The 17,561-nt window shown below is 40.1% G+C and overlaps 1 protein-coding gene across 1 annotated transcript; it reads left to right on the top strand.

The window, feature by feature from the left end:
- The first annotated feature begins 1,503 nt into the window (after positions 1-1,503).
- Positions 1,504-7,513, top strand: LOC105888963 (GTPase IMAP family member 9-like). Its single transcript, XM_031562039.1, has 3 exons — positions 1,504-1,643; positions 2,069-2,737; positions 7,459-7,513. Exons 1-3 carry the CDS (start codon positions 1,504-1,506, stop codon positions 7,511-7,513), a joined length of 864 nt encoding a protein of 287 aa, XP_031417899.1.
- The last annotated feature ends 10,048 nt before the right edge of the window (positions 7,514-17,561 follow it).

Genomic DNA, 17,561 nt, shown 5'->3' with positions numbered 1-17,561 from the left:
ATTAAGAAATGAAGATACTTAACAAAATGCTTACCAAATACTACTGCATACCATATACGTTGGTATGGTACTACATTGGTACATTAAAATCTGCAAAATAAAAAAACAGATATCATGAAAACCAAACTTAACACATCATTATCGCTGTAATTGTTGAACTTTTACTCAGATTCAGATTCTACAGGTGGCAGTTAGTCACGGGAGAATTACACCCTGATATCTTCAGTGTCCTTGAATGGTAAAGTCACACTTTAGATGCAAGTGGGACAATTCCTGTGAGGGCACCAGTATTCAAACTGCATCATTCTACCTTTTGGTGTTGGGCACTGAAACTTCACATTTGCCCATATCTGGAATTTGGGTATACATGATACAAATCTGAAGTACGGGTATACATGATACACATCTGGGTTACGGGTATACATGATACACATCTGGAATACGGGTACACATGATACACATCTGGATTACGAGTATACATGATACACATCTGGAGGAAAACTATGTGGGGACCTTTGGCGATTTCACATGGAATGACCCAATAATGTGCTACTGATAAGTACCTGTCACGTCTGCGCAGGCCTATGCTCCGGCCACGCCCCCATGTCTTTTGACTGTCACTCTCCCCACTGCACTTTATTCATCTCATCAGTCACGTTCACACTCCCAGCTGCACGTCATTCACATACCTTAATCATGAAGCACACACCTGACACTCCCCTACATATACTCATGGGCAGCTTTAGCTAATTGGAAAATCCACCAACGCACCAATCACCTCCAACCCCACACCCACCCAGACACACACACTTAACCCTCCTATTATGTTCAAATTTTACTCACATCTATTATCCTTGGGGTCAATTTGACCCCAGCAATTTAAACCTCCAAAAGGAGGTTTGTTTGGTAACTACCTAAATAGCCCCCACCTTATACATCCAGAATACATGTTACGGGACTATGGAGAAACATGCAGATCACCCTTAAATCTCACTGATTGACCTTAAATTGGAAAGAGATATCCTTCTGGTGTTTTTATGGCTTCAAATTATTTCTAAGTACATATTGTTGTTATCTATAACATTTGGAATAAAAAACCATTTCTGTTATTAAGAATAGTAACAATGTGACAATGTGCAAACAACACCTATGCTTAAAGCATGTGTACAGGACATTGGAAACACATCATCATGTTTAATTTTGCATGAAATATAACAGCACTTTTGAACGCCTCTGCCTATAAGCCATATTGGCTGCGGTCTAACAAAACAAGGCTATGTGCGTGTGATGTCATTTCGCATGTGCAAACGGCACTGTAATCGATAGTGGAATCGTAAAAGACTTTAGCTAAAATTCCAAGGAATCGATCCACTGGGAACCAGTTCTCAACAAGAACCAGTTCTCGAGCCCCATCCCTACTCCAGAGTTAGACTCTGAGGGCCAGATTTACTGACTGCATTGTAGACTGAATTGCGCCCACTTCAGGCGTCATTTCTTCGAAATATGCAGGTAGAGACATGGAACCGTGAAAAAGCGGAGCACTTGGATAAAATCGCTGATTCCCTGCTGCTGAAGCGGATAGAGGCGGGTTCAATCAGAGAAGAACCTGTCCTGCTTTGGTTCCCTCCCACACTGTGCCAAAAGTTTGAATTTGAGCGAGCAAAGTAGTGTTACATGGTTTCATGATAAATGAATGCCAGCTATTCTGCCCCATATCAAAATACAGTGTTATATTCTATCATTCCCAGGCTTAGACACTTGGGATCAAGCATCATGTACACATTAAGAAGATGACAATACAATACAGTTTGGGATTTGCAAGATCCTAACTTATTCTAGAACCAAACCTGTTCCATTGCCTTTATCCCATTCCATATTAAATTAGACTATACCATGACTAGTGTTTCTTATGACAGCATCTCCATATGTTGTTAAGCAAATTAAGCAGAGTAGATGTTTTTACCCTGTAACCCAATACCCTCTTGTGTTGATTACTTATGTGGAGGAGGTCATGTAGATATAGATCCTGTCTTTTACTACAATTACTGCTCATTTCACACCATTCAAGAGTTTTCACTGTTTCCTCCACAGTGTCTCCTCTAAGGGTCGTGCTGCTGGGGAAAACTGGTTCTGGAAAGAGTGCCTCAGGAAACACCATCCTGGGGAGGGAAGCTTTTAAAGAGGAGTTATCTCAATCTGTGACTAAAACCTGCAGTAATCAACATACTCTAGTGAACGGTAGACACATTACAGTGATTGATACACCAGGATTTCATTTTGGTACAGAAAGGCCTACAGAAGAATTGAACGGTGAGATGGAGAAGTGTGTTGAGATGTCTCTCCCTGGGCCTCATGCCTTCCTGCTGGTTATCAGATTAGATGTGAGGTTCACAGAGGAGGAGAGGAATGCTGTTCAGTGGATCCAGGAGAACTTTGGTGAGGGGGCGCTGAAGTACACTATAGTGCTCCTCACTCATGGGGATGTGTTGAAGGGGAAACCAGTGGAAGCTTTTCTGGTCAAAAGTCCTGTCCTTTTATCTCTTACTGAACATTTTGGGGGTAGATTTCACGTCTTCAAAAATAAGAGTAAAAACAGCACTCAGGTCAGAGAGCTAAAGGAGAAAATTGAGGCCATGGTGGAGGAGAATGGGGGAGCATACTACACCAATGAGATGTCCAAGGAGGCACAGAGAAAATTAGAGAGGAAGAAGACAAAGACTGTGTGGGCTTTTGCTGGGTTAGTAGCAGTAGCAGCACTAGCAGTAGTAGGAGGAGGAGGAGGAGCAGCAGTAGGAGCAGCAGCAGCAGCAGTAGGAGAAGCAGTAGGAGGAGCAGCAGCAGCAGTAGGAGCAGCAGTAGGAGCAGGAGGAGGAGCAGCAGAAACAGCAGGAGCAGGAGCAGGAACAGCAGAAGCAGTAGCTGGAGGAGAAGGAGCAGCAGTAGGAACAGCTGAAGTAGTAGCAGCAGTAACAGCAGCATTAGCAGCTGTAGGGAGACACATTTGGGGAGATGACGATGATGCTAATTAACAAGAGCATCTGAGTTTATTTCATGTTTCTTTTCTTTTAATGCACTGAACCTTTTACTCTGCATATCTGCTCAATGTGCTGTTGAATGTTATGATAGATATGAGTGCATTAATACTGTAGATATGTTTGTAAATCTTTTTGTTTCTACTGTACAATGTAAAGGTTATGCACATTCCAAATCAGGTATGTTGAAATATTTACACATTTCATCAAAATAAAGAACATTTGTTCCTCTACATTGCATATATCCAAATATAACTATGTAGCTGTGGTTATAGTCTACAGTAAACATCATTATTTTAACATAGAACATAACACCAAAGATTGCCAAAAAAAAGGTTGCCAAGTTATTGGTCATGACCGTAGTGGTCTCAGGCTGTTTGAAGGGCAGGGGAGAACAAAAAGAAAGGGCTCCTACTGCACAACATGGGGCCCCACCTGGGCTCAGAAAGATATGATGCATCATGTATGAGCAAATAGCCTTCATCCTTGATTAAGATTCTAACCTAAAATAATGTAACATGAACTAAAGGCAGGGGTGTTACTAGGTGTTGAAAACATTCAGGGCTTAGCCCAGGTCTGTATGGAGGTCAGGGGTCATCCTCCCCCTGGCCAATGTTTTAATTTCTAGTCATAGTCATAGAGCTGTTGTTAGGTGCCTCTGCCATCATGCCTTTGCCTTGACCAGCTGGCCATGGGTTGGAGGCAAATCACCTGATGTATTTATTCAGACGTGACCATGGAAACACTTCCATTAAAGAAATGATGATTTACTTTATTATTTTTGCATTGAGTATACAGTTGACTGGTTAAAGAGGTTTAGTAGAAGGAACAACATGGTCAAAAGACAGGAGCAGCTGTTTGGGGGCTGCAGTTGGCAGCAAAGTTGTTGCAGGAGTTGGAGCTGTGAACTTGGGGGAGCAACAGGATATTTATTATTGTCCAAAAATGTGTTTTAAATGTTTCTTTCTTTTAAAAAAAAGAAGTAAACTACAGCGATACTTTGAGAGTAGTTAGAGAGTCATTTGCAGGGATGATTCCCCTTTGACCGAAGAAACCTCTGAGAAATACCGTAGCCACCTAGCCAGTTTGATTCATCACACTCTAATATACATGCTCTTTCTGTGGGAAAAGCCAATATAACTGTAACACTTCTTGGTAACAAGGATGCCTAGCCTTATGAAGGAGAATTGTCTCACTGAGTCTATTCACAAGTAATAAAACACAAATTCAAATATTATTCATTTAGCTTTCCTATTATCTATCTATTTGTCTTTTTTAACACTTGTCAGGACTGCTGCTCAGGTAGAATCCTTCTCTGTAATGACATGCATGCTCCACCTAGTGGTGTTTTTTTTGTACCCAAGTTTATGTGTCAGGTACTTTAGGTTTGTTTGTTGACTACCTAAATAGCCCTTAAAAATAAAACAATACCCCCACCCATCCCCCTTATACATCCAGAATACATGTTATGCGACTATGGAGAAATATGCAGATCTCCATAAAATCTCACTGATTGACCTTAAAAATTGGAAAGAGATATCCTTCTGGGGTTTTTATGGCTTCATATTATTTCTAAGTACATATTGTTGTTATCTATAACATTTGGAATAAAAAACTCTTTCTTTTATCAAGAATAGTAACAATGTGAAGAAAAAAGTTCACATTTTCTCCGCCGGATCATGAACGCCTGGAAATATGTTCTTAAAGCTTAAAAGTGTCCGAGGCAGTGCACTGATTCTTAAGACCAATTCTGTCCGCTGATGGGAGTGTGCTCACCTGTGTGCGCGTGCACGTGTCTGTGGGTGTTTGTGCGCATCAGGGCCGACCTCCAGCGTGCACAATACAGAGAGCAGAGGGGAATTGTAAACATGCGACCATGTAGAGACAGAAATTACATCGTCGTCTAAATAAGATAAATAACATTAGGCTATTTATTTTGTTTAAAAATTAACAAGCAATATACCTGTTCTATAGGAAAGGTAACCTCAAATGACTTCCGTTGTGATCTGGCGCTTTATAAAAAATTAAATTGAACAAAATTAACTTGACCTTTCAGGGGGGGCGGGGGAGCCCCCCTAATATAATGGTAGGGGAAACACTGGGTTGTCTCTCAATGTCTAGGCTGTGCCATTTTGATAAAGAATGCAGATATAGCTCCTGGGAATACTTATATGCCTCTACGGAAGTCTCTACTAGTGATAATTATAAGCAAAAACATTTGTTTATTGGAAAGGTTGGTGTACTTATTGTATATTACTTATCAGTAGCCTTAAATATCTTCATGTACAGTAATACTCTTTCATTTTTTATCAAACAGAGTGTCTACGTGTTGTGCACCCACCTATGCAGCATATTTGGCTACTATCTTTAAAATGCGTTTTTAAAATAACAGTGAAATAAAGCTTAAATTAACTTCAGACCAAGTTTTTGTTGGCCAATCTTGCAAATTCAAGCACCCCGAATACTATGATATACCCAAGCCACACCCTTGAAAGTTTGAAGGAGCTAGCTTAAACACCTTTCTTGTAATAGCAATTTGAAAATGGCTCTTCAGAAAACGCTGCTAAAAAGCGTCTTAAGAACAGGCACCCCCTCCCCCCTAAACCATCTTTTTGTGACAAAACTATTAAGAGTAGAGACCTAATATTTTGGACTATACCTATTAAGAAGTGTATGAATAACCTTTTCAGCCAAATCTGAGACGGTCGAGTGGGAGCCATTGTCCCGTTTGGCGTGGAATGACCCATTTGCTTTTCACTGCCTAAAGATGGCAATGCGCCAATTTGCCTGACAAACCTCATTTTAAGACCAACAAGACCCAGGGTGCTCAGACAGGCACAACATATTATACAATGTGGGCGCTGAAGGAGGAAATGAAAACTGCGTCCGACTGAAACTAGCAAAAACACTCAAGTCACGCTTGGCCTCTTTGCACTAGGTGCAAGATAGGGCCAAAAGATTAAAAGAGGCAATGCAACACAGGCCAACCAAGTTTTTCACCTGTCTTGATCTGACATTTGGTGTCTTTTCTTCAATGCCAACTGATGGTAATTAGTTTTATACCATATATTGAAGATTCAGTCTTAGGTTTGATCAGTCAGGATTCAGGTTTATTCTTGAAGAATGGCGGCCGACCATTTGTGAGACAGAGACTTTCAGATCCATCCTCCCTCACAGAACTTCACCTCAGCATATCTGACTTGTTCCTTGGGGAACAGTCTGTTAAATACACTGACATTAAGGGGTGTTACCGTCTATCCAAATGGGCCATGCATGCAGGGTTCTTTGTCTCGACCTGGGGGGGGAGGTGAGACCAATGTCGCACCTCACTCCCCTGGTCAAAATCAAGTATATTCACCCTGGAACTGTTTACATGCTAGTTAAGTCCAAATAAAAGTAACAATTAGAACTAGGTATAATATCATTGACTTATTGACTATGGCATATTCTTATGACCTATGCTGGTCCCTTCACAACACATATCTCCACCTTCTCTTTTTGCGACGAGGTTTATTTGGAATGTTGACAGAGAACATTCCATTGGAATTTCCAGAGAATCACCCTGAGCTGTTTATCAACTTGCAGACTACCTGCCATCAAACAATGGACATCAAAACTGATATGCTCGTGACATGATGAGTGTTCTGGATTAGAGACAAATCACCTGATGTATTTTTCCAGACGTGACCATGGAAACACTTTACCTATTTTTCCGTTAAAGAAATGATAATTTGCTTCATTATTGTTACTATGAGTATACAGTTTACAGGTTACACAGGTTCAGTATGACTGTGAGTGAAAATGAGAGGCTTATAATATCATCAGATCACAGGATGGTCACACCCAAGGCACATCTGTAGTGTTTAAATAGCCTCTCAAAAATAATAATCACCAACCAAGGAACACTTGCCAGCAAGAAAAAAACACCAATCACCATTGAAAGGATTGGGGAGAATTTATTTTGAACTTGCTGTCTTGTCAGGACAACTACATTAGGAGAGGAGGAGGATGACCCAGCAGGTTGAGAGAGGGAGTCTGCAGGATGGCTGGTAGAGATCAGTAGAGAGGTGTAGCAGGAGCAGGGTCCTCCATATCCCCTTTAGAGTGTAAAACACATTGGAGAATTGAACCCTTTTTTTTCATTAGTTATTCCAATTTTCAACTCTAAATGTATTTCCCTCCACAGTTTACTAAATGGAAAGACACATAAGCAGATTAACAGGCTCATTCAATGCAAAAAGCATGAGAGTGAAGTGACAGGGACAAAAATGAAGTGAACGTCCAAGGAACCCAGGATCTGGCAGAGGACTGGACTTGACTTACTCTCTATCCATGGTACTGGAATACAGGCACTCTTAACCACTGTGAAGCCTTAATGATCTTGTTCTCTCAACCATTTCTTCAACCCTTGTGTGGTTTTCTATAGAGAGCTGGATTCTGGAACTGCTGGACAAGATGGATGCTACGATGGAGAAGAGTAGAGCTCAGCCACCCAATAACCGTAACAAAAATGACCCTCACCACAGCTTCAAATTTCAATATATGTGAAAAGTCTTTTTGGTGATCGTTTATCTTAGTTGTACACAGGAAAAGATCTTTCAGCTCTTGTGCTAGTGGTTTGGGACTTCCCACAGTGGCCAATCCCCTCACTGTCACAAGCACTGATAGCCAACAACCTAACCTTACCAATATAACAACTGACCAACAACAGATGATGAGCTCTGCTCTGATTGGCTGATTTACAGCGAGGCACCGTGATTGCTCACACAGACAGTAACACGTCACTAGAAACTGTGAGTGTATGTTTGAGCTTTCATTTAGAGGAGGAATCAGATGTTGAGTAACAGTCAGTTGCTCGGAGATTGGAAATGTGTGGTACGTTTTGTCATTCATGGTTTCCAGTAACAATCTGGCCCACATAGCTTAGCTGTAATACCCTCACTTCAGCTTAGCCACAACAACGACTATAAGGGGATAGTCATAACTTTGGTTTTAGCATTGTAACAAGAACATTGTAATAATTTTTTAGCTCTGTCAACAGTGATTTGAAGATGCTAGTTTGGACATGCGGTTTTTATTAGGAACTCTGGATGCAAGTGCTTAATGTGTTGTTTGTTATGAATTCAGAGTGCTGCTTTCACATTTCATGACTTCTACCTCAAATATCGAGGTACAGTAATACTCTTTCATAACTTTGGTTTCATAACAAGAACTTGCTAGTTTGGACATGCAGTTTTCATTAGAAGGGCAGCTCCTAAAAGTGGTGTTTGTTATGAATTCAGAGTGCTGCCTTCACATTTTGTGACTTCAGTAGCCTTAGATATCTTGATGTACAGTAATACTCTTTCATATTGTAAAATATATACTATATATACTGTATATATAAATATTAATCTTGTGCATATTTGTGCGCTGTTAAACATCCCTGTATGTGTAACAAACAAAATGTCTACGCATTGTGCACCCGCCTATCTAGATGCATATTAGGCTACTATCTTCATAATGCGCTTTTAAAATAATAATAATAATAATAAAACTTTATTTATATAGCACCTTTCATGCAAAAGAAGGCAGCTCAAAGTGCTTTTATAATAGTGAAATAACGAGGAATTAACTTCAGACCAATTTTTTGTTGGCCAATCGTGTAATTGCTTTCCAGCAGCCTCAAGATAGCAATGCGGCAATGTGCCTGAACCTTATTTTAATACCAACAAGCCCATGGGTGCTCAGATGGGCACACCTGTATTTGCTGTTCAAACAATGTGGGCGCTGGACAAGGACATGACCACTGTGTCGCTCTGAAACTAATAGAGACACTCGCTCGGCGCTTGGCCTCTTTGTACCAGGTGTGAGAAAGGGGCCACAAGATTAAAACAGGCAATGCAACACAAGCCAAACAAGTATTTCACCTGTCTTGATCTGGGATTTGCTGTCATGTTCTTCAATGCCAACTCGTGTCTCCACCTTCCCTTTCTATGACGAGGTGCAGTTCACAGGAAATTTATTTGGAGTTTTTATTAAGAGTTTATTTGGAATGTTGACAGAGAACATTCAATTTGAATTTCCAGAGAATCACTCTCACCTGTGTACTAACTGGTAATCTACCTGCTATCAAAACAATGGACTTAAAAACTGACAGGAATGTGACGTGACGAGTATTCTGGATTAGACACAAATCACCTGATGTATTTATCCAGACGTGACCATGGAAGCACTTCATTTATTTCTGTTAAAGGGATGATCATTTGCTTTATCATTGATTCAGTATACAGTTTACAAATTTGCGATTAATCGCGATTCATTTTGAGTTAACTATGACATAAATGCGATTAATCGCGATTAAATATTTGAATCGTTTGACAGCACTACTTTAAATGCTTTGTTGTTTATCAGGCTATTATCTTTATAATACTCCTTTAAAATAACAGTGAAATAAAGCGCAAATCACTTCAGACCAAGTTTTTGTTGTAATTGCTTCAAGCAGCCTCAAGATAGCAATACGCCAATGGGCCAATGTGCCAAAGTGCCTGAACCTTATTTCAAGACCAACAAGCCTGTGGGCACTCAGATGGGCACACCTGTATTTGCTATTCAAAACATTGTGGGTGCTGGGTGCAAGGAAATGACAACTGTGTCGCTCTGAAACTAGCAGAGAACACTCACTCCACGCCCGCATCACTTTGCACCAGGTGCGAGAAAGGGCCCACAAGATTAAAAGAGGCAATGCAACACAAGCCAAACAAGTTTGTACCTGTCTTGATATGACTTTTGCTGGCTCTTCTTCAATGCCAACTCGTGTCTCCACCTTCCCTTTCTATGACGAGGTGCTGTTTACAGGAAATAAAGTTTATGAGTTTATTTAGAATTGACAGAGAACATTCCATTGGAATTTCCAGAGAATCACTCTCAGCTCTGTACTAACTTTTATACTACCTGCTATCAAACAATGGACATAAAAACTGACAGGAATGTGACGTGACGAGTGTTCTGTATTAGACACAAATCACCTGATGTATTTATCCAGACGTGAGCATGGAAGCACTTCATTTATTTCTGTTAAAGGAATGATCATTTGCTTTATCATTGATTCAGTATACAGTTTACAGGTGTGTCTGTGTGTCTGTGTGCCTGTGTGTCTGTGTGTCTGTGTGTCTGTGTGCCTGTCTGCCTGTCTGCCTGTGTGCCTGTCTGCCTGTGTGTCTGTGTGTCTGTGTGCCTGTGTGCCTGTGTGTCTGTGTGTCTGTGTGTCTGTGTGTCTGTGTGCCTGTGTGCCTGTCTGCCTGTCTGCCTGTGTGCCTGTGTGCCTGTGTGCCTGTGTGCCTGTGTGTCTGTGTGCCTGTGTGCCTGTGTGTCTGTGTGTCTGTGTGTCTGTGTGCCTGTGTGCCTGTGTGCCTGTGTGCCTGTGTGCCTGTGTGCCTTTGAGCTTGTCTGCATGCTCACCACAACATCAGTAGCCATTAAATCAAAAAACGCGCACTGCTGCATGTGTTGTTATGAATTCAGAGTGCTGCTTTCAAATTTCGTGACTTCAGTCGGCTTAAATATCTTGATGAGCAGAAATAGTCTTTTATATTGTGATTTATATACATTATATTAATCTTGTGCATATTGCTGCTCTGTTAAGTGTCTCTGTATGTGTAACAAACAGAGTGTCCACGCGTTGTGCACCTGCCTATTTAGACGCATATTAGGCTACTATCTTTATCATTCACATAATAACAGTTAAATAACGTGCAATTAACTTCAGACCAAGTTTTTGTTGGTTAATAGTTGCTTTCCACTGTCTCAATATTGCAATGTACCTGATCACACCTCATTTTAAGACCAACAAGCCCAGAGTGCTCAGAAGGGCACCACATATTAAACAACGTGGGCGCTGAAGGGGGAAATGAAAACTGCGTTGGACTGAAACTAGCAAAGACACTTGCCTCACGCTTGGCCTCTTTGCAGAAGGTGCAAGATAGGGCTCAAAAGATTAACATAGGCAATGCAACACAAGCCAAACATTTCACCTGTCTTGATCTGGCATTTACTATAATGTTCTTCAAAGCCAAAAACGTGTCTCCACCTCCTCTTTCTATGAAGAGCAGTGGTTTACAGGAAATAATTGTGATTTTAACAGATAACATTCCACTGTTACTTCCATAGAATCACCATCAAACAATGGACGTCCAAACTGATATGATCGTGACATGATGAGTGTTCTGGATTAGAGACAAATCACCTGATGTATTTTTCCAGACGTGACCATGGAAACACTTTACCTATTTTTCCGTTAAAGAAATGATAATTTGCTTCATTATTGTTACTATGAGTATACAGTTTACAGGTTACACAGGTTCAGTATGACTGTGAGTGAAAATGAGAGGCTTATAATATCATCAGATCACAGGATGGTCACACCCAAGGCACATCTGTAGGGTTTAAATAGCCTCTCAAAAATAATAATCACCAACCAAGGAACACTTGCCAGCAAGAAAAAAACACCAATCACCATTGAAAGGATTAGAGGCAAATCACCTAATGTACTTATCCAGACCTGACCATGGAAGCACTTTTTAAGTTAAATGAATGATGATTTGCTTTTATATTTGTTGTATTGAGTATACAGTTGACTGGTTAAAGAAGTTTAGAATACATTTGAGTGAAAATGAGGCTTATATCACAGGATGATCACGCCCGAGGCATATCTGTAGGTTTAAATAGCCTCTCAATAATAATAATCACTAACACAGAAAGGAACACTTCAATCATTGAAAGGCTGTGTGTCACGGATTTGCAGACGACACAAAGATTGCAAGGAGATGGGAGTTTAAAAAAAAAACAGCCAGTACAGGGTTAACAGGGGAAAAGACGGGCAAAAACACGAAAGCAACTCAGGCACAGTAGACATGTCCAAACGGGAACGCACAAAAGAGACTGGGGTTAGGCGGGATTAAGCAGGGGATAACTAAGAACAAAGAACAGGTTTAGTATGAATGTGAAAATGAGAGGCATCAAATGACAGAATCGTCACACCCACGCTGCCTCTGTAGGGTTTAAATAGCGTCCCAGTAATATTAATCACCAAACACAGAAAGGAACCCTTGCCAGCAAGAAGACTCACCATTGAAAAGCTGTGGGAGAATATATTTAGATGGTGCCGTCTTGTCGACAACTACATTCTTGTAAGTAAGGCCAATTATCCAAATGATACTATCGATAAAAACACAAGGCTGCTGTATTGGTTCAGGAGGATGAAAAATATGGAAGCATTCTTACTTACATTTACATTTAGTCATTTAGCAGACGCTTTTGTCCAAAGCGACGTACAAGGGAGAGAACAGTCAAGCTAAGAGCAATAAAAAAGCATGGTGTAACAATAAATACTACTTTACATGAGAATTAGAAAAACAACAACGTAGAAACAACCTAGAAAAGGTATATTTTTTGCAGAGAGGTGCACTGCAGTAGTGGGGTCCTTCATTCATTGAGCAAAATGATACAACTAGAAATGCTTTGTTGTTAATTAGGCTACTCTCTTTATAATACTAATTTAAAGTAACAGTGAAATAATGGGCAATTAACTTCAGACCAAGTTTTTGTTGGCCAATCGTGTAATTGCTTCCCGCAGCCTCAAGATAGCAATGCGCCAACGTGCCTGAACAAATCTCATTTTAAGACCAACAAGCCCCAGGGCGCTCGCATGGGCACAAGTGTATTTGCCATTCAAACCATTTGCAAAAGACACTGGAGTCGCGTTTGGCCTCTTTATTCCAGGTGCAATATAGGGCCCAAAAGATTAAAAGAGCCAATGCAACACAAGCCAAACATGTATTTCACCTGTTTTGATCTGGCATTTGCTGTCATGTTCTTCAATGCCAACACTTGTCTCCATTTTTTCTTTCTATGACGAGGAACTGTTTACAGGAAATAAACCGACAGTTTAATTGGAATGTTGATAGAGAACATTCCATTCTACTTTCCATGGAATCACCGTCAGGTGTGTACTAACCTGTAGACTACCTGCCTACCTACCTATCAAAACTGATATGATTGTGATGTGACGAGTGTTCTGGATTAGAGACAAATCACCTGATGTATTTATCCAGACGTGACCATGACAACACTTTATTTACTTCCGTTAAAGAAATGATGATTTGCTTTATTATTGTTACATTGAGTATACAGTTTACAGGTTAAATAGGTTTAGTATGAATGTGAGTGAAAATAAGAGGCTTATAATATAATATGGTTCCTCTGCCATCATGCCTTAGGTTAGAGACCAATCAGTCACACATGATCAAATCAGCTGATGTATTTATCCAGACATGGAGACTTCCCAGTGCTTTATTATGGATACATTATGGATATGGTAGTATACAGTAGAGAGGTTAAACAGGTAGAGTATGGATGAAAGATATTATATACATAAGTAATACATTTGCTGCTGTAAGCATCTCGCTCTACCAATCTAGCCAAAGGAATAATTTTATTAGTGTGACACTGACCTAAGGTGAACCGACAGGCTCACTCTCCCATGTGGAAGAAAAATGCCCAGCCCAGAGTGAGTTGACAAACTGATAAGGTCTTGGGAGTTGGCGCTTCATTACATCTGCCTCATAGAAATAGAACAATATGATTTGCAGATGTGTCTGACAATGAAAATGAAATGTTATAGGGCACAAAATATGTGATTTGAAGTGCTGAAAAAACGGGACTACACTGGACGAAGAAAGACTGACAATGAACTTAAAATGCAAGGCCGTCCGGAAAACTATAGAGAGTGAGACTATTTCAAAAGATTAGACAGTTTATATTTATGACTATTGGTCAGTCTATAGGCCTACGTGAAAGGATACAGAAAATGATCAGATACGCTAAGAAAGTTTGCCGTCTGAAATGCAGGAGATACGTATTCTTCAGGACAACAAGAATCTTGTTTTCCATGTTTTTTCGTGAAACCAGAGAGGCTTGCTGTCATTTTTTTTACAAATAAATGCAATATGCAATTACAGTTTCTCATGAATTGGGACTCCATTAACTTCAAATAACGTTGACGCAGCCAATGGCATTCAGACTTATCTGTTTTAACTCCGAAAAAAGTCTTTAAGGCTGGGGCCTGGTCAATGATAAAACATGTTACAGGAAAATGTATGATCTACACAAAATAGCAAGTGCATGCGGTCAAAGAAAAATCATACATTTTAGTTTTTATGTTTACATACACAACACCCACAACTGAAAGGTAGCATGCCCAATGATAATGTAGTCAGTTGCTTGTGAATAAGTCAACTTTATTCCATATAGGTGAGCATTGCGTCGCTAGCCTGACGATGTCATACTCATAATTCTAGTCAGAATATGAGTCTGATACTGCTCCATTGGGCTGTGATTATGGGGCGTGTTTCAACCGAACCAGGAACAAAAATGCCTCTTCGCTCAATTGGTTACCTACAACCAATCAGAGCAACGTAGTATGTGACCAGGGCCAGCTGATAAATTTAACTTTTACCGGATCCCGTAGGAAGGAAGGCAAAAACATCTTTTCGATTGACAAATGCCTTGATCACGTTTCTCTGTTCCTCTTTCAAAATGAATGCACTGTCAATGTCTAAATGGACTTGAATCTATACATTTCAGCTCTCCAACGGCAGCCATGTTTGTTGAAAACGAATTAAACCCGTGTCTTGGTGACGTGGTTGATTACGTTACGGTTGATCATCTGTCCATCATCGTATAAAGCCTGCCTGACAATTTGATTGGTCCGAACAATTTTCAGATTTTTGATAATTTCTCCCCAACGGAGCAGTGCCAGACCGAACTTCCAGACCTCAAATGTTGTGGGCGGGGATAAGTTCGGATGGTCTCCAGGCTATTGCGTCGCTACACTGCGAGCATAATATTTTAGAATTTTAATCACAAATTTTATGAGACTATAAAAACACATTAGCATACATAAACTATACATTTCTACAGGCAAACATCTGACAGGACATTCTTGATCAGTGCAGTGGTGTGAAGAGTGCATGTAATATTGCTAAATGTGAACTTTAACTTGTGTTGTGAAGACACCTAAACTATCTGTAAGATATAAGAGTGTTTATTTAAAACAGATTTTCTAATGCAACTGATTTTTCTGACATAATATGTTTTGATCTTAGCAATATCATCTTACTAATGCAGCTCAAACTATTTTTTGTGTGTTTGTTAGTTAGTCTGCTTCCATTTAAACAGTGACTGCTGAACCAATATCCAATCAGCACAATCTCATATTTGTTTATTTATGCCTGAATATTTATAATCAATCTCATATGTGTTTATTTTTATGCCTGATTATTTATAATCAATTTTCTATTGCAACTGATGCATGCGACACACAAATTCTGAGGAAATGTCTTACTGATACACATCATGCCATTTATTCTCTGTTTGTTTGCTTCAGTCCAGTTGGGCTGCTGAACAAACCTCCACAATGAGCTACACAGGACTCTCCGATGTCTTGATAAAGACACTGGATGGTCTTAGAAATGACGACTTCCAAAAGTTCAAGAAGAACCTTATACGCCTTGGCGAAATCCCCACGCGGAGGTTGGAGAACGCTAGTGTAGACGACACGGTGGACGAGTTGGTGAACGTCTACGGTTTGAGCGTCTGCGGCAATTTCGTGGTGACCATCTTGGAGAATATCGGCTGCAAAAAGCCGGCCGATGAGCTGAAACTGAAACTGGAGTTGCTGAAATCAGGCAAGTTAATCTTACACAGCAGCATGCTTTCATGGCTGGAGTTGGAGTTGATGTTTATATTACAGTGCCAATGACCTGAAATTGTTGTGATTCACTAGTTCGACCATCAGGATGCTTGATTTAGAGCTCTGATAATATGCATGTGTCATGGTAGCTGGTCGTGGTCCTGGGATGCCTATAGAGGAGATCGTGTGAGCAACGTCTGCTAACACCCTGTATGGATAAGTTTTAAAGTGAGTTTAGAGCTCAATATTGGCTGCTGTCAAAGACAGGCCATTACCATTATACCCTCATTATACCCTCATTTACCTCTCACTTCTGATAAAGACCCGCACCCACCTAACGACCCTCCAAACGTGCCTCCCTTTCACCGCTTTACTCATGTTTTTTGAGCTTCAACACTTTCACAATCTATTACAGCCTGCTAGATTAACTTTATCAAGACAATCTATTACAGCCTGCTGGATTAACTTTATCAAGACAATCTATTACAGCCTGCTAGATTAACTGTATAATGACAATCTATTACAGCCTGCTAGATTAACTGTATAATGACAATCTATTACAGCCTGCTAGATTAACTTTATAAAGACAATAATTGGAGTTGTATCTAGTCTAATGACTGATTGCCTCTCCACAAGTAGATGGTAATTGATTGAGTTGTGCCTATAATCTCTTAATTAATCATGGATGTGTTCTTGGCGTAACATGTAATAAACCCATCAAAATACTATCTCCCATTCACTTTAAAATCCAGATGCGCTTGTACCATGGCAGACTACTACTGTAAAGGCTGATTTGCCAAGTAGTAAGAAATAACGTTTCTCTGCAGAGGAAACTGATTTCACTTTCATTCCTGCACAAACATCAGATGGGCGCAAGTGTATTTGCTATTTAAACAATGTGGGCGCTAGACAAGGAAATGGCAACTGCGTCGGACTGAAACTAGCAAAGACACTTGCGTTGCCCTTGCGCTGCTTTGCACTAGGTGCAAGATAGGGCCCAAAAGATGAAAAGAGGCTATGCAACTCAAGTTCTTCAATGCCAACACTTGTATCTACCTTCTCTTTCTATAAAGAAGAGCGGTTTACAGGAAAGAATTGCGATGTTGTCAGATTAAATTCCATTGCTTTATTATTGAAACATTGAGTTTTACATTGTTACATACAGTTTACAGGTTACACATGTTCAGTGTGACTGAGTGAAAATAAAAGGATTATAATATCATCAGATCACATTAGCTACTGTTAATAACCTACCTAAATGTGTCTCCTTATCTGTTTATCAAATTGATGTCTACTAACAAATGTTCTCTCTCTTTTATAGAATGATCAAAAGCTGATGAATTTGGAAAACACTGCTCCTTATCTACGCATATTGACAGCCGAACCCTACCCACTCACTCTCTCATCACTCCCAGTCTAGACTATCTTCGCTGTAGTCTCTCCACCCTATCTACTTGTAGAAACCCTCGGCCCACATGCACCCATCACCACCACACTGCCGTACACTTAGTATACCCCATACTCTATGCTAGCATTTATATGCAATGTATATAATTGCCACCACAGACATGTTCTTCTGTTGCTAATCTACTTAACCTTGATACTGTAACCACAATGAGCACACTGTATACCCATTAAGCTGTTTGTGTACATGTCATGTATGTAACATATGATGTTTGTATACATATTATGTACAACACCAAAATCAGAAAAAGTTGGGACGGTATGGAAAATGCAAATAAAAAAGAAAGCAGTGATTTATATATTGACCTTGACTTGTATTTCATTGCAGAACATAA

Source organism: Clupea harengus, chromosome 24 (genome assembly GCF_900700415.2).
Source record: "Clupea harengus chromosome 24, Ch_v2.0.2, whole genome shotgun sequence".
NCBI classification, from domain to species: domain Eukaryota; kingdom Metazoa; phylum Chordata; class Actinopteri; order Clupeiformes; family Clupeidae; genus Clupea; species Clupea harengus.
The sequence above is the reverse complement of the archived record's forward strand: the minus strand, read 5'-3'. Positions and strand labels throughout refer to the sequence as shown.